Consider the following 24,805-nt stretch of genomic DNA (forward strand, 5'->3'; position numbering starts at 1 on the left):
CATGCCTTTTTTCATCAGTCTGCCTCTGTTTTGGCCCGGCAGTTTCATATTCCTGCTGATCATGCACGTTCTATTGTTCGTTCTTGCCCCCACCATGCCGCTGCTGCCCCTACCTTTTTTTATGCCGTTAACCCCAGAGGCACCGCAGCGAATCAGCTGTGGCAAATGGATGTTACTCACGTGCCACAATTCCGTCCCTATTCGTTTTTACATGTTTCCATTGATACCTATTAAGGATTCCTCTGGGTGACCCCACAGCGTGGGGAAGCCACTCCCAAAGTTATGCACCATTTGCTAGCCTGTTTTGCTGTTATGGGTCGCCCGAGCCAGAAAATATAGATAATGCCCCAGCCTACTGCTCCACAGCCCTTTCCTCCTTTTGTGTCCAATGGGACGTCCATCTCACACACAGGATCCCTTATAATTCCATGGGCCAAGCCATTGTTGAACGTGCAAATCACACGCTAAAAACCTTGCTCGACAAACAATTAAAACAAGGGGAGCTGCGTCTCCGAACCTTAGGAGACATTCAGCAACAATTGCGTATCCTTTTGTTCACTTTAAATAATTTAACGCTGAACGCAGATCAGCAGACCCCCACGGATCGGCATTTTCACAAATCCGAGGTACTGGAAAGACCGCGTGTCTATTACCATCAGCTGCCCGATCCGCAATGGTTGGGCCCAGTGCCTCTAATTACTTGGGGTTGGGGATATGCTGCTGTGTCTCTCCCTGCAGGACTGTTGTGGGTTCCGGCCCGGTGTGTGCGACCGGCACTGAAACAGCATGGCGTGGCACCAGAGGCTGTCGAACCCCATACCGGAGTTTTAGCTGACCTCGGAGTAGAACGCGGTGCCTCCTGGGTCGACAACGGCAGGACGGAAACGGAGGAGGCGTAGCGTCCCAAGCCAGCCCGTGACATGGGGAGCAGTAAAAGCATTGGTCGCCGCGGCTCAACGAAGACTGGCAGCAAACCAACAGCCAGAGACTTCTGAGACTTTGTTTGTGGCAATTCTTGCCCAAATTACTGCTAATTCTGTATTGATTGTATGCCTTTTGTGCCTGCTATTTCCTGTAGGGGTTGGCTCGGGAGCGCTTTCTCCGTTACGAGCCCGAATGACATATAACCTATGGGAAAGATTGGCTACAATAGCAAATGTTACCCACTTTTGTTTATTTGATTTTGTAGCAGCTGAAGAATTGTTAGGTACGTATCTTATTCCAGTATGTCATCACCCTGAGGAAATCGGAAATGAGATGATGCTCGCTGCTTACGCGAACCTCTCTTCCCAGTACTCTAGCATGGCTAATTGGGGCCCGGCCAATTACACTTTACCTTCTTAAGCTCATTTTTTGCTGTTGCTGTGTGCAATGTATCTCCTTTTTGTTAAGGCTTTGTCGAGAACCGCCCTGGCAGGCTCCACGAGTTATGACCTCGTCTGTCCGGCAGTTAATTGGCTTGCAAAAGCAAATTGATGGCTACCATGAGATGGCTGAGCACAAATAAACAAAAAAGGAGGGGATGTAGGATTCATACAAGGTTTATGCGCTTGGCAACATTCAGGGCACACCTGGATTGTTGTGCTGGACCTGTGCACACACAGCGCCTTTCAAGGGCATCAACCTTGGAATCTCGCCCAGATGACATGAACCGTGGGAAGCCTCCCAGGACTGGGCTCAAGGCCCGAGAGCAAGGAATGCGGTAGATAGAAACTGGTAAATAAGAATGTTGAACAAAGCCAGTGTATTCCTTTTATCTGTTGGAGAATGTAATGCGCGGGGGGAGAGAAAGAATAAAGGGGAAGGTGGAAAGCTGACAGGCAGAAGCCCATTAGCAGACCAGCCGCTTGCTTGCTAAAAGCTCTGTGCTGTCTTGTCATTGAACCGCCACAATCTGATGTAGCTAATTCCTACAGAGAGCAGTTTCTCACACCACAGGTACGTGAGACTGCTATCTGTAGGAAGTAACTTCATCAGATTGCAGTGTTACAGATAGCACATCCCTGCAGATTGCAATTTCTGACCCGTATATGGGTGTGAAAATGCTATCTGTAGGACCAGGCTACCTGCAGCAGCAACAGGTCCTACGATGCTAACAAAGGCCATCTGATGTAGCTAATTGCTGCAGAGAGCAGTCTCACCTACCTACAGTGTTGAGAAACTGCTATCTGGAGGAATTAGCTTCATCAGATTGCAGTGTTGCAGGTCTCCCATGACCTTCTCATAAACAAACTATGGAAATGCCACCTAGATGGAGCTAAAATAAGATGGGTGCAAGTGACTCACAGGCTGAAAGGGCTGAGTCAGGTTGAAAGGGCATAACCAGTGGGGTTCTGCAGGGATCAGTTCTGGATAAGCTTCTATTCAAAATCTGAATGAATGATTGAGATAATGGCATAGAGAGTACAATTATAAACTTTTGTGAATGATAACAAGCTGGAAGCATACAAAATGGGAAATGACTTCCTAGGAAGGAGTCATGCGGAAAGGGATCGGAGGGTCATAGTGGACCACAAGCTGAATCCGAGTACTGTGGAAAGGGACCTATGCAAGAAAACAGACGGTCACTCTGGGATATCGGCTCTCCTCTGGGCTGATGAGCTCTCAGCTGGAGTAAAAATTGGAGAGAGGCCAGAGAAGAGAAAAAAAATTAAGGTTTAGCAAACATGACCTGTGCGGGAAGGAGCCTCTGTTTACAAAAGCTGTTTCTTACAATCTACACATAGAAATAACTGCTACAGGGAGCGAGAGGGAGAGGGAGAGAGCGAGCGAGCACATTTCTACGCGTAGCAATTTCACCTACACTGCAGTGGAAGAAGCTGCTGCCCGTAGGCATTTGCTACATCAGGTAGCAGTTTACTACACTAGCAGTTTCTTACCCTCCACTAGGTATCGGTAACCGCTCCCGGTAGCACATTCCTAGGCGGAGCACTTGAAAACACGACACCTGACACAGAGAGGGGAGGCGCAATTGACGGGTTGATCGCTAGGACCCAGGAGCGGCTGGGGGGCGGCTCTGGGGGGAGCGATCGCGGGGCTCAGGCCCGGCCGCAGGAAGTGACTCGCAGCCGCTGCGGGGACTCTGGCTCCCGGCGAGATCCCCGCGCCCCGGCGGCTGGTGCTGGGAGCCCGGAGCCCGGGCTGCAGCCGGGAGAGGGGAACCTCCAGCCGGGCCCTGCCCGCTGCTTCCCGGGAGCCTCTCCCAGGGCAGAGCCCCCAGCCCGGCCAGGGCCCCTTCCCGGCCCGGCCCCTGCCCCGGGGCCCCGCTCGGAGGGAAGGTAAGAGAGACCCGCTCCCCCGTCACCCCCGGGCTGCAGGGGGCGGGTTTGGCCCCGGGCTGCTCCCCGCGGAGCCGGCTGCGATTCCCTGCCCCGGGCCGGGAAAGCTGCCGCAGCTCCCGCCGTGTGCGGGGCGGGGGCAGGATCACGTTACCCCTCCCCCCCCAATCTGCTGGTTTGTTTCCCTGCCCCTAGCCGGGCTGGTGTGGACGGGGGCTGCAGATCAGGGAGATGGGAGGGGGGCAAATAGGGAGGGGCAGAAGGTTGGCAGGGGCTGAACTGGATGCAGGATGGGGGGCCCCAGCTGGGGGTCGGGGAGGGAGCGGGGCCCAGGGGTACAATCGGGGGGGGGGGCAGCACAGGCTCTGGATCTGGGCTGGTGGGGCCCTGCTGCACCCCCTGGCTTGAAGGGGTTTCCATCCTATCCAGGCTTTACAGTTTGGTTCAATGGCTCTCAGCCCCCCTGTTATAAATATAAAGGGAAGGGAAACCACCTTTCTGTACACAGTGCTATAAAATCCCTCCTGGCCAAAGGCAACATCCTGTTACCTGTGAAGGGTTCAGAAGCTCAGCTAACCTGGCTGGCACCTGACCCAAAGGACCAATAAGGGGACAAGATACTTTCAAATCTTGGGGGGAAGGCTTTTGTTTGTGCTCTTTGTTTACGTGGTTGTTCTCTCTTGGGACTGAGAGAGGCCAGACAGAAATCCATCTTCTCCAACCCATCCTAATCCAAGTCTCCAATTTTGCAACCAGTATAGGTAAGCCAGGCAACGCAGATTCGTTTATCTTTTGTTTTATGTGAATTTTCCCTGTGTTAAGAGGGGGGTTTATTCCTGTTTTCTGTAACTTTAAGGTTTTGCCCAGAGGGGGATCCTCTGTGTTTTGAATCTGAATGCCCTGTAAAGTATTTTCCATCCTGATTTTACAGAGATGAGTTTTACCTCTCTCTCTTTTTTTTTTTAATAAAATCCTTCTTTTAAGAACCTGACTGATTTTCCCATTCTTTCAAGATCCAGGGGTTTGGGTCTTTGATGATTTTGTAACCAATTGGTTAGGATATTATTCTCAAGCCTCCCCAGGAAAGGGGGTGTGTAGGGTTTGGGGGGCTATTTTGGGGGGAAGACGTCTCCAAGTGGTCTCTTTCCCTGTTCTTTGCTTAAAACATTTGGTGGTGCCAGCATACTGTTCAAGCACAAGGCAAAGTTGGTACCTTGGGGAAGTTTTTAACCTAAGCTGGTAAGAATAAGCTTAGGTGGTTTTTCATGTGGGTTCCCACTTCTGTACCCTAGAGTTCAGAGTGGGGAAGGAACCTTGACACCCCACTGTACAGATTGTTTCAGCCCCCCTGCCTGGGACTAGGAGCTGGGAAGAAGAACGAGGTACAGCTGCTGGGGGATGAATCTAGGGCTGGGGGAGGCAAGTCCCCCTCCCACTGCAGGGGCAGGACCCCAGACCCTGAGCACCCCCAACATCTCCCCCGACCTGCTGAGCATGTGGCCCCAGCCTTCCCGGTCCTGGGGCCCAGGGAGGGCACATGGCCCGAGCCTGAACCCCCGGGGGCAGCCTAAGGAGAAGCCTGACATGCTCCTCACAGGGGCTGTGCACCCCACCTCCGCAGTCCGCTGTGACTCTCAGCCAGCTTGGAAAACAGAAGGGTTCATTGGTTGCTGAGAAAACCGTGTGGAACAGAGCTCGTTAGCACAGAAATCAGGAGCATTCAGCAAAGTCCATCTTGGGGGAAATCCAGAGTCCCGAGCCCTGGGCTCTCCCCGCTGAGTCCCAAATCAGGAGACTGACCCACTTCCAGCCCCGCATCCTCAGAGACCTCAGGATACAGGCTGTGTCTGTGAGTCCCAGAGCTCCTGCCCTCAGTGACACAGCCAGCTTCAAACCCCTGTTACCAGTGTGAGTGGCTGAGCTGCCTAATGAGAGCAGAGGCCCATGGCAATGGGACAGTCACCCGTTCTCCCAGGTTGAGGGAAGAAGATAAAAAAGGAGAGCGGAGAGACTTGAAGGGCAGCAGCAGCAAGAAGTGGGGAGGGAGGTTCCCAGCTCCCAGCCCTGCCCAGATCCATTCCCTGCACCCCCGGGCAGTCCGCTCTCCTGGGAACAAGAGCAGGGGCTGAGAGAGGAAAAGCCAGTTGCTCGCTCTGCTGAGCACCGCACTACGGATGGAGATGGGGGAGAGCTGGAGGGGGTCACAATACACTGTGGGGCAGTACCCTGAAGTGACTCCTTTGATCTGCTCTTTTTCCAGCATTTGGCTCGGAGATGCTGCTGTGGGGAGGTTTAGAAGGGAGGTGGTGGGTTAGTTCTAAGCGGGGGGGGGGGGGGGGGGGGGCTGGCCGGGGAGGTAATGAACTAACTGGGTTTGTTCCCAGCATGGCAGAGTCATAGAATCAGAGCGTCTGTCTGCAGGGAGAGAGCCTGGGGGGAATTGGGGAGTGACATGGACTCCAGCCCCTTATGAAACCTGCCCAATCTCCCATCTCCTCTTACAGGCTGAGGAATCGCGTCCACATTTTGCTTCAGATTGTCCCATCTTGCAGGGGACAGGGCAGGGAAATGGCTGTGATGGAGCCAGCTGAGGTAGGGGATTTTCAGGGAGCTTTTGGTGGTGGGGGAGGGGCATCGTAGGGGGGTTAATCACCCGGGGTGGGACGGGGTGCGATAAACCTGCTGGAACGTGATCAACCTGGGCCTGATTTTCTGAACAGGCCCATTGGCGAGTGGGGGGGAGGGGAAACAATCCCCCATTTCTGAACCAGAAAACACCCCCCTGGGGAGGGCTGGGAAAATGGACCAGACTCCCAGTGCTGGAACCTGACCCACTGACCAGAGGCTGCTGTGAAATACGAAGGGAAGCTGTCAAGGTTCCTGTCCCTGTCCCCGGCTCAGAGCTCTGCTTCCCGTCTCAGCCTATGGCTGGCAGGCATGTGGGAAATGAGACGACCCTGCCCCGCTCCGTGTGCTGGGGAGGACAAGGAGCTCTCACCTTCTCCCACCCCCTGAAGCCTCCCAGCTACTCTGAGCAGGGTGCGCGGAGGATTCTGCTTCTCTCTCCGTCCTACCCCATGACTAGTGGGATTGTGGCTGGGGCAGCAGGTGCTTTGTTGTTTCAGATGCCAGTGACCTTCGAGGAGGTGGCTGTGTATTTCACCCAGGGGCAGGGGGCTTTGCTGGACCCTGCTCAGAGAGCCCTCTACAGGGATGTCATGCAGGAGAACTACGAGACAGTGACCTCGCTGGGTAAGGGATTCTTGGCCCCTTGGTTATTGGAAACTGGGGAGGTCTGCGTGTCTGACACCGGTCAGGTTCTTCCCTCATCATGCTCCAATGAGAAGAGGGTGTCAAAACATAAGGCACATACTAAATCATCCCCACCCAACCCCCCTAGCTTGCACGGTGGAGAAGCCGTGCATTGTCCTGTCTGTGTTGTTTCTCGGTCGCACACAGAATCCCTCTTCTCTCTCCTCCTTGGGAACAGCTCCAGTCATGTGGAGGGCTCTGGACTTCGCAGGTTTAGAAATAGGCAGGGGTTTAACACGAGAGCTGGGTGTGCATCACAATTGCCCTCACCTCCCCAGACGTCTGCCTCCCGCAAGGGGGTTAAGTGACCACGTTCCTGTCCTCTTAGATTCCACATTCCCCAGCACAGCACTGGGACAGGTGCCACCCACGGAATGTCCTTTCTGACAGATGCTCTCTCAATCCTCCACAAACCCTGATCTGGTCTGATATCACTCCCTGCACAGGATTTCCCCTTCCCAAACCTGATCTGATCACCCGGCTGGAACGAGGGGAAGAGCCGTGGGTGCCCGATCTCCAGGCCTGTGAAGAAAGAGAGATCCCAATTGGTGCCCACACAGGTGAGCGCTGACATACAAATCATCTAGTGAATGAAAGAAAAAGTTGAGAATCCCAAAAATGACATATTAGTAAGTGCCCTCGGTTCCTTCCTCATCTCACCCAGAGCAGGGCTGCAGGCAGCAGATATCACTGACATCGCTTCCCATGTGTCCTGTTCACTGCAGGAGTTTCCTTCCGAACTGGGAAGTGGAGGCAGAATCCAATTGCTCCATCTCTCCAACCTTTAGTATGTTGGGTTTTCCCTCGGTTCTATTCCTCTTAATTTCTCCTCAGCAGAATGACTCCTGTCTGCATTGTCTCTCTCCCAGCAGGTGATGAGAGAGTGAGTGAGAAGAAGGAGGGGAATCAACATCAGGAAATTCCTGGGCACGGGGAACCACAGGGGATTTTTGTGGGAAGAGCTGAAGGGAATTTTTCCCAGTGCTTGGCACAGGGAGAAGCCTGGGGAAATTGGCAGAGGTCAAAGAGGCTGCTGGGAAACCACTCAAGGGAGCAACTGGATGGATCTATTATATGTGGGGAAGGACACAGGGATCCCACAGCCCGGCAGACAACCCCCAAGGAAGACAAACGCTATGAATGCCTCGGTTATGGGAAAGGATTCATTCTGAGACCGGCGCTTCTTACGCTTCAGGCAATAAATACTGGAGAGAAAACACTTCAATGCTTGGACTGTGGGGAAAACCTCAATAAGCGCTCAGATCTTACTAATCATGGGAGAAGCCACATGGGAGAGAAACCCTCTGGGTGCCTTGAGAGCAGGAATTGTTTGAATTGGAAGTCAGCACTGATTACACATCAGCTAATCCACACAGGAGAGAGACCCCACAAGTGCTTAGACTGTGGGAAAAAATTCGTACGAAGGTCAGGCCTAATTAAACATCAGAAAATCCACACAGGAGAGAGACCCCATCAGTGTTTAGACTGTGGGAAAACTTTCATACACAGGTCAGACCTTGTTAAACATCAAGCAGTCCACTCCGGAGAGAGACCCCATAAGTGCTTCGACTGTGGAAAAAGTTTCACACAAAGGCCAACCCTTCTTAAACATCAGGTAATCCACACAGGAGAGAGACCCTATAAGTGCTTGGACTGTGGGAAAAGTTTCACATGGCGATCTGCCCTGGTTACACATCAGAGAATACACACGGGAGAGAGACCCCATAAGTGCTTAGACTGTGGGAAAAGTTTCATACAGAGGTCAAACCTACTTAATCATCAGGCAATCCACCCTGGAGAGAGACCTCATAAGTGTTTAGACTGTGGAAAAAGTTTCACAGAAAGGCCAACCCTTCTTAAACATCAGGCAATCCACACAGGAGAGAGACCGCACAAGTGCTTAGACTGTGGGAAAAAATTTGTACGGAGGTCAGGCCTAACTAAACATCAGAAAATCCACACAGGAGAGAGACCCCATCAGTGTTTAGACTGTGGGAAAACTTTCATACACAGGTCAGACCTTGTTAAACATCAAGCAGTCCACACTGGAGAGAGACCCCATAAGTGCTTAGACTGTGGAAAAAGTTTCACAGAAAGGCCATCCCTTCTTAAACATCAGCTAATCCACACAGGAGAGAGTCCCCATAAGTGCTTGGACTGTGGGAAAAGTTTCACATGGCGATCAGCCCTGGTTACACATCAGAGAATACACATGGGAGAGAGACCCCATAAGTGCTTAGACTGTGGAAAAAGTTTCACAGAAAGGTCAACCCTTCTTAAACATCAGGTAATCCACACAGGAGAGAGACCCCATAAGTGCTTGGACTGTGGGAGAAGTTTCACATGGAGATCAGCCCTGGTTACACATCAGAGAATACACAAAAGAGAGAGACCCCATAAGTGCTTAGACTGTGGAAAAAGTTTCACAGAAAGGCCAACCCTTCTTAAACATCAGGCAATCCACACAGGAGAGAGACCCCACAAGTGCTTAGACTGTGGGAAAAGTTTCACATGGCGATCAGCCCTGGTTACACATCAGAGAATACACATACAGCCCTGGTTACACATACAGAGGTCAGACCTTGTTAAACATCCAGCAGTCCACACCGGAGAGAAACCCCAAAAGTGCTTAGACTGTGGAAAAAGTTTCACAGAAAGGCCAACCCTTCTTAGACATCAGGTAATCCACACAGGAGAGAGACCCCATAAGTGCTTGGACTGTGGGAAAAGTTTCACATGGCGATCAGCCCTGGTTACACATCAGAGAATACACATGGGAGAGAGACCCCATAAGTGCTTAGACTGTGGAAAAAGTTTCACAGAAAGGTCAACCCTTCTTAAACATCAGGTAATCCACACAGGAGAGAGACCCCATAAGTGCTTGGACTGTGGGAGAAGTTTCACATGGAGATCAGCCCTGGTTACACATCAGAGAATACACAAAAGAGAGAGACCCCTTAAGTGCTTAGACTGTGGAAAAAGTTTCACAGAAAGGCCAACCCTTCTTAAACATCAGGCAATCCACACAGGAGAGAGACCCCACAAGTGCTTAGACTGTGGGAAAAGTTTCACATGGCGATCAGCCCTGGTTACACATCAGAGAATACACATACAGCCCTGGTTACACATACAGAGGTCAGACCTTGTTAAACATCCAGCAATCCACACCGGAGAGAAACCCCAAAAGTGCTTAGACTGTGGAAAAAGTTTCACAGAAAGGCCAACCCTTCTTAGACATCAGGTAATCCACACAGGAGAGAGACCCCATAAGTGCTTGGACTGTGGGAAAAGTTTCACATGGCGATCAGCCCTGGTTACACATCAGAGAATACACACGGGAGAGAGACCCCACAAGTGCTTAGACTGTGGGAAAAAATTTGTACGGAGGTCAGGCCTAATTAAACATCAGAAAATCCACACAGGAGAGAGACCCCACAAGTGCTTAGAATGTGGGAAAAGTTTCATACAGAGGTCAGACCTTGTTAAACATCAAGCAGTCCACACCGGGGAGAAACCCCATAAGTGCTTAGAATGTGGAAAAAGTTTCACAGAAAGGCCAACCCTTCTTAAACATCAGATAATCCACACAGGAGAGAGACCCCATAAGTGCTTTGATTGTGGGAAAAGTTTCACATGGAAATCAGCCCTGGTGACACATCAGAGAATACACACAGGAGAGAGACCCCACAAGTGCTTAGACTGTGGGAAAAAATTTGTACGGAGGTCAGGCCTAATTAAACATCACAAAATCCACACAGGAGAGAGACCCCATAAGTGCTGAGAATGTGGGAAAAGTTTCATACAGAGGTCAGACCTTGTTAAACATCAAGCAATCCATACCGGAGAGAAACCCCATGAGTGCTTATGTTTATAATGTTATATATGCTTAGAATGTTTTTCTATGTTTTCATATCTATTGATTTCTCTCACAACAAAGAATAGAAAGTGCACAGTGCTCACTTTCTATTATTTTTGATTTCAAATATTTGTACTGCAAACATGCAAAACAAAAATAGTATTTTTCAGTTCCCCTCATACAAGTGCTGTCGTGCAATCTCTTTATCAGGAAAGTGTAACTTAGAAACATAGATGATTTTAATTATATAAGTGCACTGAAAAATAAAGCAATTAAAAACTTTAGAGCCTAGAAGTCCACTCAGTGCTACTTCTTTTTCTGCCACTCGCTAAGACAAACAAGTTTGTTTACATTTACGGGAGCGAATGCTGCCTGCTTCTAATTTATGATGTCACCGGAAAGTGTGAGAAGGCGTTCCCATGGCATGTTTGTAGCTGGCAGCGCAGGTATTTAAGTGCAAGATATGCTAAACATGCCTATGTCCCTTCATGCTTCGGCCACCATTCCAGTGGAGGATGCTCATTTAAAAAAAATAATGCATTAATTCCATTTGTGACTGAACTCCTTGAAGGAGACTTGTATGTCCCCTGTCCTGTTTTACACACCTTCTGCCAAATATGTCATCATATCGAAGTCCCGGAGAATGACCTAGCACATGGGGGGACACTTTCACTGCAGATTTGACAAAACGCAAAGAAAGTAACTATCTGAGATTTCGAAAGATAGCTACAGCACTCGGCCCAAGGTTTAAGAATCTGAAGTGTCTTCCAAAATCTGAGAGGGATGAGATATGGAGCATGCTTCCAGAAGTCTTAAAAGAGGAAGACACTGATTGGGAAACTACAGAACCCGAACCACCAAAATAGAAAATCAACTTTCTGCTGGTGGCATCTGACTCAGTTGAAGAAAATGAGCATGTGTCGGTTATTGATTAGATACCCGTCATTAGCATGGAGGCATGTCCTCTGGAATGGTGGTTCCAGTGGGAAGGGACCTAGGACCCTTTAGAGCATCTGGCACGTAAATATCTTGCGACGCCGGCTGCAACACTGCCATGCGAACGCCTGTTCTCACTTTCAGGTGACCTTGTAAACAAGAAGCGGGCAGCATGATCTCCTGCACATTGTAACCAAACTTGTTCTTCTGAGTGATTGGCCCAACAAGCAGTAGGACTGAGTGGAGTTGTAGGCTCCAAAGTTTTACATTGTTTTATTTTTGAATGCAGGTATTTTTTGTACATAATTCTACATTTGTAAGTTCAACTTTCATGATAAAGAGATTGCATACGGTACTTGCAGTTGGTGAATTGAAAAATACTATTTCTTTTGTTTTTTACAGTGCAGGTATTTGTAATAAAAAATATAAAGTGATCACGGTACACTTTGTATTCTGTAAAAACAACAAGGAATCCTTGTGGCACCTAAATAAAATAATAAAAATAAATAATAATAAAGCTTAAGAAGATCTGAGATAAAAGGATCAGGTCCCAAGAGTTTATATAGAAGTTTTTGCAGCCTCTCGACAGCAGCAGGACCAAAGAACCCCTCCTCACCTATGCTCTTGAAGCAAGAGCTTGCAATTCCAAGGGCCTCAGAACAGCGCAGGTGCCTGCCCACACCTTACAAAGTGACCAGAAGGGGAGCTGGTGCTGCTTACCTTGTCACCCAGTGATTAGTGCACTCCGCTGTGATGTAGGAGTGCTAGGTTCAATTCCCCCATCTTCTGAAGATGGGAAAGCATGTGAGCAGGGATTTTCCAGGTGCATGTTTTAGGCAACAGAACAATTCTCATTCTCGCTCCCCCGAATTCGATGACTCTTCAAGTATTTATTCTCAATGGAACAGCTTCAACAGGAGAGAGTGAGGGAGCCCCACCTGAGAATAGCCCATGGGTAGGGCATGCTCTTGAGAGATGTGGGAGGCCCATGTCCAAATCTTTTCTCCTCCCCAGGCAGAGGGGGTATTGAATGCAGGTCTCTGACATCCTGGGTGACTGCTTTAATCAGTGGGCTGAAAACTATAATATGGGCATCTTCCCCACCAGGTCCTCCTTGATTTTAATGGCACCTCTTCCAGGAGAGGTGCTCAGAGCATGCATACCAGATCTGTCCTCACAGGGGTTACAGGCAGGGGAGTTGTGCATACCTTCCCCTGGTGTGTGGATCATGCTGGAGCTTACATGAGAGACAGGCATCCAGATGAGGCATGACGATAACCTAAAACTGGAAATTAGAGGCCTAAATCTGGGGTTTAGGTGCTCAACTACCTGTGTAGACCTGGACCATATTTTCTACTGATAACGTGAACATAAATTCAGAAGCAAAACTTTGTTAACATAAAGTAAAACTGCGTCTTTGGTGCCCCCCGCCATTTGTTAAACTTTTGTCACAAACAGTACCCCGAGCTCAGCGCCACCCAAGTCCGGCATCCCAGGCAGTCACCTGGATCGCCTGCCCCTACATTTGAACCCGTGAGAAACTCTTCTGCCAGGAAATAGTCGGTAGCAATGATGCAACAAAGCAGGAGCTAGAAGCCTTGTGGTTAAATACACCTCTCCTTTTTGTTCTTTATATTTCCATGCACTTCACAACCCTTATCGCTAATGAAAAACCACACCCCCACACCAGAGAGGCATCAGACACTTCCACAGCCCCTAGGGGTGCGTGGAGAAGCAGTGTTTGAGAGGGGGTGTGAGCAGCAATGCCAGCTGCACCATGCATCCAGATCAGGTTCTGCAGGTGGGTGCCGGGAGGAGAGGGGGGGTTACAGGGATTGGCATGAAGGGGGCTCGGTGCGGGGAGCCCACGGGGGCCAACGGCGCCAAAATACAAGTTCACCCAGGGCATCATTTTCCCTAGGGCTAGCCCTGGACATACATGCTGACACAAAGCACAAGGCCCTGTGTGCAGGCTGGATAGTAACATACTACTGTAAGGTCCAGGCTAGCATCATAGTGACCTACACGGCTCTCCTCACTGGTGTTGGGTTCACACAACCAATTTAAGGGAAAAAAATCCCACATCTGCCTTCAAAATTCAAACATCACAGGTGGAAATTAAAGTTCTTCCCCCTCCCATCCCTGGGGTGGCAGGGAGGGAGAGGGAGGAGCTTCCAGGGGCCATAGAGATGAGGTATCCGGCTTTGGGTAGACAGGGGTCCTCCAGGGGCACAGAGACGAGCTAGAAGGCTGGGTAGATGGGAATGGTTCAGGTCATAGGCGCTAGGAGGACTGGGGCTAGAGAAGCCCATTTTTGCATTCCCATGGGGCTGTTCCCCCTCATGCCTCAGTGGCAGTGGCTGACCCAGGATCCTCAGAGTCCCCTTGGATCACAGAGGACAGTGGCAAAGAGTCTGCACAGTCCCGGGGGCAGTGAAATTGACCTCTCTGCCTCCCTCACTCAATGCTCTCTATGGTTTGATAGTCCAGAGACTGCACAGAGCTGAGACCTGATGCAACTTCCAGGGTCATAGAGAAAGCATGACAGAAAGTCCACAGGAGGAGGTCATAGAGCCTATGGTCTAAGGCCAGAGAGGCTGATCTCAGGGCCCCCAGGGGAGGGGGTGGAAGTCAGAAAGAGGCGAGGGGCAGGCAGGGGCGCAGGGGAAGAGGTGGAATGGGAGTGGGGAGGGGACAGAGCAGGGGCAGGAAGAAGTGGGGCGGAGACTTAGGGGAAGGGGTGGAGTGGGGGCAGGGCTGGGGCTGAGGGGGAGTTGTCCCAGGCCCCACAGCCCCCTAGGGATGGCCCTGCCCCTCTTCCCCCGTGTCTCAGGGACACAGTCTGAGCCGGGAATTACCCCCACCACCCAGAGACAGGGTCAGATTCTCGCCCCAGGGACGGAGCCCGGCAGGAAAGTGAAGATCGGGGCCTCGTCACCAGCATCAATAAATGTCACCTGCCCCCGGTCACAGTCCAGACAAACCCGGATCCTGCTGGGGACCCAACTCAGGGGCAGAGTGGTCACAGGGGAGGTGAGAGCCCAGAACTGATCCAGCGCATACCCCACAGCCCAGATCCCCTATTTGGGGCATATCTCTCCCTTCCTCCTCACAGACTCTCTGGCCAACCCCACAACCCAGGATCCCTCATCCCCCACCTCCACCTCCCAGCAATGTCTCCCCGAGATGAATCCCTCACAGCCCAGCATAGAGGGCTCAGTGTGAAATCTCTCAGGGTTGTCGGGCAGATGCTGCTGCATTTCTTCCCACTTCCCACTTTTCAAATCCTCAGACAGCACAAGGTTGGGATGAGCCGTGTCTGGATCCAGAGTCACATTCGCTGTGGGGGAGAGAGAATCAGAGCATTTGTGGCAGAGCTCAGCCCTGGGGGAGGCTGGGACCATTTTTCACTCTCCCCAGCAGCCCTGTTCTGGCTGGGACGGGCCTGGATTCCAGGGAGCTGCCTCTGTGCTGGGCACCCGAGACTGAGCAGAGATGTCACTGGAGTTCCCCACTCTGTTTCTCATTTGCCTGAAGAAGCTTCAGCTCCCAGCTTCCCCTGCTGGGCCTTCTCCATTCCCAGCAGCAGAGAAACTGGGGTAAAGGAGGGGGATGTGTCAGCCCTCAGGGCAGAGAGCTTTCAATTTAGTATTAAAGGTTCTGTGAATGTCCATGAGAACCCCATGGTCAGAGTTAAGGGTGTTTGGATGCTGCTCAGGGAGAGTGTTTCTGTTCATCAGCATAGGCATGAACTCAGCACTAAGGTTGGTGTCAGGATCTTTTGTGTGACTTCAGCTCGGGATCTCCTCTGGATTTCATGGCTTCATTGTAGTGCTGGGTGTGTCATGACTGGTGTTGGTTTGGTTGGTAACTTTAGGTGCAATGTGTTTTCATGGGAATTTTCTTATAATTTAAAGACCGTTTCCACCTGCAACCTCACCCTGTCTTTGTGCTCCTAGGGTTTCCCCTCTTTTTGTCCCCAGTGCAAATGGCAGAGTGTCTGGAGGGGGAAAGGCGAAAAGAGGCGAGATTTCTTGCTTTCATGTTTGTAACAATATCCCCACTCTTAACTGACCTAACTTGGTTTGAATTTTGACAGAGAAACAGAGAGGGACAGGGACACACTCAGATCTTTAATATAAATAGAAACAAATCTGAAACCTTCTTTTACCTCTCTCATTCAGGCATCTCACAGCAATGAAAGCAACAGCCATTAGGTCTCACAACCACCCTAGGAGATACAATCTGTCAGAGAGATTTCCTTTCCTCTCATCAGCCCCTCCCAACCTCCAGACTCCAGCTGGTTTGTCTCATTCGCCTATTGCCTTTTCTCAGACCGGAGACCCAGATCCTGAAAAGACTTTAGCAGACTTTGGTCCCTTTGTTGCATCCGATGAAGTGAGCTGTACTAACGAAAGCTTATGCTCAAATAAATTGGTTAGTCGCTAAGGTGCCACAAGTACTCCTTTTCTTTTTGCAAATACAGACTAACACGGCTGTTACTCTGAAATTTGGTCCCTTTGACATTAATGGGATGTTAAGAGTTTGCAGGCTCAGGGCTCGTAGTTGTAGGTCCCTTGGGTTTATTCACTCAGCATCTCTACAGAGCTCAGCACAATGGGGCCCTCGTCCTCCAAAGAATAATAAAATTGTTTAATAAGTGTTGAGATTGGAGCTGGGAGAGTGTTGGCTCAATGGGCCAAATTCACCCTAATTGGCAGAGAAATAGAGCGGGCAGTTTGCGACTCCCCCAGTCAGTGGCTCCAGAGGCCCGTGCAGACCTTGGCACAGGCAAGGCAAGTCCTGAGATGCAGCCAGAGTAGCATCCCTGTGTCTGTGACCCCCACGGGCTTTGCCAGTTGGGAGAGAAAATCAGGGACTCAAAATTAGGCCATTTTGCTAAATTTGGGCCTCAATGTTGTGACCTTTGTTAACTCATGAATGAATGTGAGACATCCTGACACCTGGGCACCTGTTACACCAGCTCAATTGCTTTCCTGTCATTCAATAGATATGACCCCCGTGGCCAGAGCCCATCCCCTCCCACAGTCTCAGGGGCTCATCCCACTTTCCCCACCTAGATCCCTTCTCAGCACCTTTGCATTTCCTCAGAATCTCCATTAGGGCAACAGTTTTCTGGGAGAAATTGTTGAGTCTCGCTTCTAGTTCAGGAGAAATCTCCACTGGCTGCTGGAACTTCCCCTTCTCCCACCTGGAGAGAAAACTTCACGTTTGTACATTTCATTTAGTGACACGTTATAATTTGTTGTTAGTGAAAGCTGCTGCTCTAATGGGCCTGGAGTCAGAGCAGGTGGAGCACAGGCTGTGGTCGTGAAATCTTCCCCCAAAGGTCTCATTAATATTCTTCAACTCTGTCCTGGAGAGACCAGCTCTGGGGATAAAAGGAGGCAATTGAGTCTCCGTGGCCAATTCACTCCTTGGCCTCCATGCTCTGAGGGACAGGAGGTTCCCAGGTGAAGTGTTGTAGAAATCTGTCCTCTAGGAACTAGATTGAGACACTAGCTCCCCACTCCCCAGCTCATTCCACACAGGGCTTCAAACAGCCCTCACGTGGGAAAGACTCTTGATCGCTGCTGCCCTGGGCTGAATGGTGTCCAGTACCCCAGCAATGATAGGCCCATATTCCATCCCCACAATCTTGAGGCAGCCACTCCCCGAGCGATGTGACATCTCTAGGAAATACTGGGTCAGTCTTTCCCACTGAATGGAGAATTCCAGAGTCTTCTGTAATATGGTGAGAACCTCAGGATTAAACAGATCAGAAAGATTTGTATCCAAAATGTGACCTTCCCTACACATTTTGCTGTAGAGCCCTTGGGAGATGCGGTGCTAACATCATCATCACCACCACCATCACCATCACCAAGCTCTTTCCCAGCATTGTGAAGTGTGAGGGGGAGTGAGAGAGAGCCATGTACCTGCTCAAGGTGCATCTGACATCCTAGAGAAGAGAGAGAGAGAGAGAGAGAGAATGTCAGTCCCACTTGACAGAGGCAGTGGTTCCCAGGGAAGGGATTTTGCAAATATAGGGAACAGAGGCCATGGATTCCCTGAGCTAATGGGGCTTTCCCTTCTCGCATATCTCTGTGTCTTTAATTCTGCAATGACCAGTTGTCATTCACATGTCAGCAATGTACACGCCAAGTTACAGTGAGATCTCTGACTGCTGGACCCCCGTGCTTATGATTCTGAAGTCCTCCCTTCCCTGTGTGGGGATCTCCAATGTTTCTAACTCAGTCTCACCTGCAGGAATTCACTTGCTGGCTTCTGATACTTCCCCTCCAGCTCACTCATCAGCTCACTGAGACGGGAAATCTCATCCGAGAGTATGGTGTCATTTTCTTTCTGTATCTTCACTATCTCCTTGTCCAGCTTTTCCAGCCGGGCCAGCAGGAGTCACTCTTGTTGCTCCAGGAACTGCCTCAGTTGCTGAAATTCAGAAACAATTTTCTGCCTCTCCTCTTGTATCTGTTTCTGTAAAGCAACAGGGAAAGGGCTGGTCAGGGACAAGGAAGCAGCCTGGGGTCTTTTATGGAGTGCTGAGTGTGCAGGAGGGAGAATTTCTTTGCAAACCTGAGATTTCTGACACTTGATTCTACCCTGTGGTTACTTGGGAGAGGATTCTCTTACACCTCTTTCATTTCTCCCCAATGTATCTGGAAAGGGATGTTTCCATGTCTGACGTGCTTAGGACGTTGTGTTATCAATGGCCTCTGAGAATGGAGATCCAGAGCAGCAGGAGGCAGGACTCAGCATTACACTGACAGAAGTTCCAAGGGAAAAAAGAAATCAAAGAATTCACCAACCCAAGAAATGACGCAGACAGGGAAAGTCACAAGGGCTAGAAATTAACTCATTCACTGACACAAGAGCTTAGATTCTGCACATGAACCTAACACAGAAAATCTAGGATCATGGAGAAACGTACTGAATTTTTTCCTGTAGAAAGAGAAATTATTTGGGAGGTTTCATTCTGAGGGTTCAGAAGGGTGGGTAGGGGGATGTTTTTCCACCCAAACCCAAGGTGACTGTTTGTCCTAATGGATTTATGACATCGGGGCACCAAGGGAATGAAACCGAACAACGGAAATAGAGAGAGTGTCATATTCCAACTTGTTTCCAATTCAGTCATTTTATAGATTAGAGAGAGACCTCAATTATCTGAGTTTGACTGGTATTTATTCATTCACTAATTAGTAGCATAGCACATAACAGGAAACTGGAGTCACATGGTGGTGAATCAATTAAGGTGGTTTTCAGATTACAGAAGTGATACTAATCCCAGAAACCAACCGGGCTCCAAATATGAGCTGGGATTCTCCAAGGAGCCCAACTCCCAGTTGAATTTCAGCTCTGAAGCCCTGGGGACTGCACTGGTGTGACAGAGCGGGACTAAGTGTTAGGGCAAACTCCCAACTCGCAAATATAGACAGGCCTGCAGCTCTTGTGTTTTAAGCTGCACTGATCATTGAACAGCTTCTGTTCTGTAAAAAGTTCCCTTGTTTCACCAGTGGAAGTTGGGTTTCACAAGGATTCAACTTCTCAGTTAAAGGTTTCCCATGTCAGGTATCTTTAAAGACTTTTTTTTTTTTTGAAAAAAATTAACCTGTCATTAAAATCTAAAGTTATTGCCCATTAAACTTCACAGCAACTTGACAGGACTCCTGGGCAGCCTCCTCCATGGGAAACACCTTAGGAGCGCGGTGAGCCTGGGATCTGTCACACACCACACAGATGGGGGTTTGATCCTCTTCACAGAACAGTTTCAGAGCCTCCTGGTGTTCCCCACACACCCCACCACCTCCTGCTCCCTTTGCTGCCTGGAAACTCAGCCGCTTGGCGATTTCTACCATGTTTGCCAGCTGCTTGTTGGGCCTGAGGTTTCTCTGTTGCACAGTTTCTCTGCACTGAGAGCAAGAGGCGGCTGTATTGGATCCCTCCCAGCACTGGCTGATGTAGGCTGGGCAGAAATTGTGCCCAGTCTATAATCACTGGGTCCTTAAAATACTCCAGACAAATGGGACAAGCAACTTCATCCTGGAGACATTCCACAGGGTTCTCTGAGGCCATGGTTCCCTCTGGGCAGTGTAACAGGGTTGGCTTCACTTTCCTGAGCTCAGAAATATACCCAGGATCCCCCTGTCATAAAGAGCTTGCATGAGCAGGGGCTGTGTGTCTGGAGCGATATTTAGGCTTGAAAGAATTATGTATATATATTTTACAGTATTTTTTCAATATTTATTAAGTTACATTTTCACAGTTGCACAAAAATCTGGGTCTCAGCATTTCCCCCCCAATTTTTATCAACTTAAATTTTCACTTGTGGGAAATTATGGGGGGATACGACAATAGTGGGTCAGTCAAGAATTCTTTAATGACAGTAGACACTGAGATTCAAAAAGTGAGGGCTTTATAACCATGAAAACACAGACTGTCAACATCCCCTGTCAAAATATGCAAAGTAACTCTCCTTAAATCAAACCTGAATAAGTTTTCAAGCAGCGTTGTCCTTAATTTCCATATCTGTAATTTTCATTTATTATCAATTGAAATATTTTGCCATTGGTTTGTGTGTATACAGCTATATCAGTAAAAAGCTAATCCTTCCACCCCAGTGATATTAAACTCACAGGCTAAAAGCTTGGTTAAGCTGAAATCCATGTTTTCAAGACCTGATTCTCATTTACAATAAGGGCTGCTCTGGCTCAGCGTAAAGGGGCTGCAGCGTCACCAACTTTCATGATTTTATCATGAGTCTTGCAATATTTGTTGTGTTTGTTGAATCCCCACCTCCTGGATGCAGGTGATGAGGTGAGGCGTTCGGCTTCTGTTTTCTAAACAAAGGATGTTTCTAGCTCTCTTCCTTGCAGAGAAAAACTTTTAAATATCACCCCAGTAGCTCTCCTTCAGCCTCTTCAACTCCTCCCCCTCCTTCCTGTTTCCTGTCCTTTTAGACTCCCAACAGCCAGTGCTCCCAATTCTAATCATTACAAGCAACATCTAAACACCACAAGACACTGGAAAGAAAGCAGTTCTACAACTTTAATTCATTTCCCTTTCAATGTCCTAATGCTCCAATGTTTGGGTTTCAAATGCTGACCAAGACTCTTGGTCTAAGAAATATTTTCAGTCAGATACAGAGCCTTTAAAAGTAAGTTTTAAGTGCTGGAAATAGGGGTACTGGGGATGCAGCACCCCCTGGCTTGAAGTGGTTTCCATCATATACAGGGCCAGCACAGTGGCTACATGATCTCTAGATTATTCTTGGACATGATATTTTTGGAGATCTTTCTGTTTCGTCATGGACTGAACATTTTCACATTATGTGTTGTAACTTGATCTTTCACCCTTAATATAAATGAGCTGATGCTGAGCTACAGGGGTTAAGATGTTTTCCGGAACGAAATATTCTCTAATGTTTCCCTGCAGAAATGTGGAAACAGAAAATGTGGACAGACATTTTAGACTGCAATTGAAATGATTCCACAATTTGCAATTACACGTTGATACTCCTGATCAGAATCTAGCCTACTGTCGTAAAAAGCAACATTTCCAGGGAAACCCTGATTTTCCTGAAGCCACACTTTCAGATGAGAAACATTTCTGTGTGAAAAATGTCAACTAGCTGTAATTATGGAGGGCTTTAGCTATGGAGGAATAGAGATCTCTAATAGAGATTGTTCAAATTGTTCATGTTTTAAACATAGGTGCCGACTCCATGGGTGCTCCGGGGCTGGATCACTCACTCAGGGGAAAAAATTAGTGAGTGCTCTGCACCCACTGGCAGCTCCCCGGCCCAGCTCACCTCCACCTCTGCTCTGCCTCCTCCCCTGAGCGTCCCTTCCCCGCTTCTCCCCCTAGCTCCCAGCGCTTCCCGCTGCAAAACAGCTGTTTCGCGGAGGCAAGTGCTGGGAGGGAGAGAGAGGAGGGGGAACGCGGCGCCCTCGGGGAAGAGGCGGGGCCGGGACAGGGATTTGGGGAAGGGGTCCAATAGGTGCAGGGAGGAGGTGGAGTTGGGGAGGGACTTTGGGGAAGGGGTTGGAATGGGGGTGTGGCAAGGGTGGAGTCAGGGCGGGGAATGGGGGTTGAGCACCCACCAGCACCGGGAAAAGTTGGTGCCTATGGTTTTAAAGAAAACTATTTGGATTATTGACTAAGTAAATATAAGTACTGCAGAAAGGGATCTAGGGGTCACAGTGGACTACAAGCTAAATATGAGTGAACAGTGTGACACTGTTGCAAAAAAAGCAAACATGATTCTGGGATGCATTAACAGGAGTGTTGTGAGCAAGATACAAGAGGCCATTCTACCGTTCTACTCTGCATTGATTAGGCATCAACTGGAGTATTGTCTCCAGTTCTGGGCACCACATTTCAAGAAAGATGTGGAAAAATTGGAGAAGGTCCAGAGAAGAGCAACAAAAACGATAAAAGGCCTAGAAAACATGAGCTATGAGGGAAGACTGAAAGAATTGGGCTTGTTTAGTTTAGAAAAGAGAAGACTGAGGGGGGACATGATAGCAGTTTTCAAGTATCTAAAAGGGTGTTACAGGGAGAAGGGAGAAAAATTGTTCTCCTTGGGCTCTGATGATAGGACAAGAAGCAATGGACTTAAATTGCAGCAAGGGAGGTTTAGGTTGGACATTAGGAAAACTTCCTAACTGTCAGGGTGGTGAAACACTGGAATAAATTGCCTAGGGAGGTTGTGGAATCCCCATCACTGGAGATATTTAAGAACAGGTTGGATAGACATCTACCAGGGATGATCTAGATGGTGCTTGGTCCTGCAGTGAGGGCAGGGGACTGGACTTGATGATCTCTCAAGGTTGTTATGCCAAGAAAACTACACAGGATCATTTCAGGGGACAAGACAAGAAAATGCCACGTTTATTATAATAACACAATTTGATTTATAACCAATAACTAATATCTTGGGTTCGATGCCTGTGACGGCTAACTGGCCAGGAAAGCCGGGCACAAGGAAGAGCTGGGTCTCTGTTGGGCATGCACCGATGCCCTTCCATGTTGGCTGCAGAATGGTACCCTCCAAAGTCTTCCATCTCATCCATCCTTTTTTGTAGGCTTTAGTTTCAATCTAGAGTCTATAGGTCTTGCTGTGTCACGCTGCCTCTAGGTTCGGTGTGATTGATCACCCGTCAATTGCAGACATGACTTTCAGCCTAGGACCTGGCTTTGATGTTTCTTCAATTGTACTTTTGTTCTTTTCTTTTGAGGGTGGACTCCTCTTACTTTGTCAGGGCTGTTGTCCGCATCTTCAGACACTGGGTGTTTACACTTTATTTTATCAGGACAGGCTGGGGCTAGAGGTTGATTCCATCATCCATACATACCTCATTCACACATCTAAACTAAACTAATAAGATTACATTAGGCTTTTGCAAAATGGAGTAAGCATTTTTAAAATGGAGTTTGGGACAAATTAAAATGGAGTTTGAGTTACAATATGGACAAGTGTAAGAAATGGCAAACAGTGAGCAGAAGTTACAATGTTGAAACAGTTCAAGTTTCAGTGATTTAAGCAGCAATTGGATTGAAAGTGAAACTCAATTAACCAGTTACTGGGGTAACCGATTTTATGAATGAATGTTGCAATGCCAGACAGCTACCAGTAAGTCGGGAATCAATTTGCAGTGGGCAAATCTACTGTGGGGGTTGCTGAGATGCAAGTAGCCAACATAATCATTGAGCTGCTGCTATCAAAGGTAGTGACTCTGGGAAATGTGCAGGTCACACGAGATGGCTCTGCTGCAATGGGATTCCCTAACTGTGGTGGGGCTATATACGGAATGCATATCCCTATCTTGGAACCGGACCACCAGGGCAGCCAGTACATAAACCGCAAGGGGTACTTTTCAATGGTTCTGCAAGCACTGGTGGATCACAAGGGACATTTCACTAACATCAACGTGGGATGGCCAGGAAAGGTTCATGATGCTCGTGTCTTCAGGAACTCTGATCTGTTTCAATGGCTGCAGGAAGGGATTTACGTCCCACACCAGAAAATAACTGTTGGGGATGTTGAAATGCCTACAGTTATCCCTGGGGACCCAGCCTACCCCTTAATGCCCTGGCTCATGAAACCGTACACAGGCACCTTGGACAGTAGTCAGGAGCTGTTCAACTATAGGCTGAGCAAGTGCAGAATGGTGGTAGAGTGTGCATTTGGATGTTTAAAGGGTCGCTGGCGCAGTTTACTGACTCGCTCAGACCTCAGCGAAACCAATATTCCCATTGTTATTGCTGCTTGCTGTGTGCTCCACAATCTCTGTGAGAGTAAAGGGGGAGACGTTTATGGCAGGGTGGGAGGTTGAGGCCAATCGCCTGGCCACTGAATACCCGCTGCCAGACACCAGGGAGGTTAGAAGAGCACAGCAGGAAGTGGTGCACATGAGAGAAGCTTTGAAAACCAGTTTCATGACTGGCCAGGGTACCGTGTGACACTTCTGTTTGTTTCTCCTTGATGAAAACCCGCCCCCTTGGTTGCCTCTAAATTCCCTGTTAGCCACCCACCCTTCCCCCTTCGATCACAGCTTGCTTGCAAGGGAAATAAAGTCAGTATCATTTAAAAAACATTCTTTATTAATTGATTATAAAAATAGGGAGATAACTCACAAGGTAGCCCAGGTGAGGTATGGGAAGAAGGCAGGAGGGAAGGAAAAGGCCACTTTAAAACTTCTTGAATGACAGCCTTCTGTTGCTTGGGCTGTCCACTGGGATGAAGTGGTTGGGTGCCCGGAGCCTCCCCACCTCCCTCCCCCCATGTTCTTGGGCATCTGGGTGAGGAGGCTATGGAACTTGGGGAGGAAGGAGGGCAATTAAACAGCGGCTGCAGCGGCAGTCTGTGATCCTGCTGACGTTCATGAACCTCCACCAGAGGCCGGAGCATGTCCGTTTGATCCTGCAGTAGCCCCAGCATTGCCTCATGTCTCCTCTGATCTTCCTGCCACCACCTCTCCTCACGTTCATCGGCCACTTTCCTGTACTCTGCTATTGTGTCCCTCCACACATTCTGCTGAGCTCTGTCAGTGCCAGACGACTGCATGAGCTCAGAGAACATTTCATTGCGCGTGCGTTTTTTTCGCCGCCTTATCTGAGATAGCCTTTGGGACGGAGGAGGGAGGCTTGAAACATTGGCAGCTGCTGGAGGGAAAAAAAGGGAGTGACGTATTTTAAAAGATACATTTTACAGAACAATGGCTATACTCTTCCACGGTGAACTGAACTATTCACATTACAGAGCACGTGTGATTTTGGTGCGAGGTCGCATTTTGCATCTTATGTTGAGTGCCTGCGGCTTTGGGGTGAGAGATCACACACGCCGCGCCGGGCAGCAGAATTCGGCTTGCAGGCGGCCACGGTAAGCCATAGTCTTTCGGCTTCT

General features: G+C 49.1%; 1 protein-coding gene and 1 pseudogene across 1 annotated transcript; one reads left to right on the forward strand and one right to left on the reverse strand.

Moving 5' to 3' along the window:
* Positions 1-5,783: 5,783 nt before the first annotated feature.
* On the forward strand, positions 5,784-10,730 carry LOC144274270 (uncharacterized). The gene is given in 4 exon segments (XM_077832934.1): positions 5,784-5,870; positions 6,404-6,530; positions 7,037-7,150; positions 7,460-10,730. Coding segments are annotated over 4 exon segments (3,270 nt in total). The 5' UTR covers positions 5,784-5,846; the 3' UTR covers positions 10,465-10,730.
* A 3,481-nt stretch (positions 10,731-14,211) lies between these two features.
* Positions 14,212-19,473, reverse strand: LOC144274129 (zinc finger protein RFP-like; annotated as a pseudogene).
* Between the last annotated feature and the right edge of the window lie 5,332 nt (positions 19,474-24,805).

The sequence above is a fragment of the Eretmochelys imbricata genome, chromosome 14 (assembly GCF_965152235.1).
Source record: "Eretmochelys imbricata isolate rEreImb1 chromosome 14, rEreImb1.hap1, whole genome shotgun sequence".
In the NCBI taxonomy this organism is placed as follows: domain Eukaryota; kingdom Metazoa; phylum Chordata; order Testudines; family Cheloniidae; genus Eretmochelys; species Eretmochelys imbricata.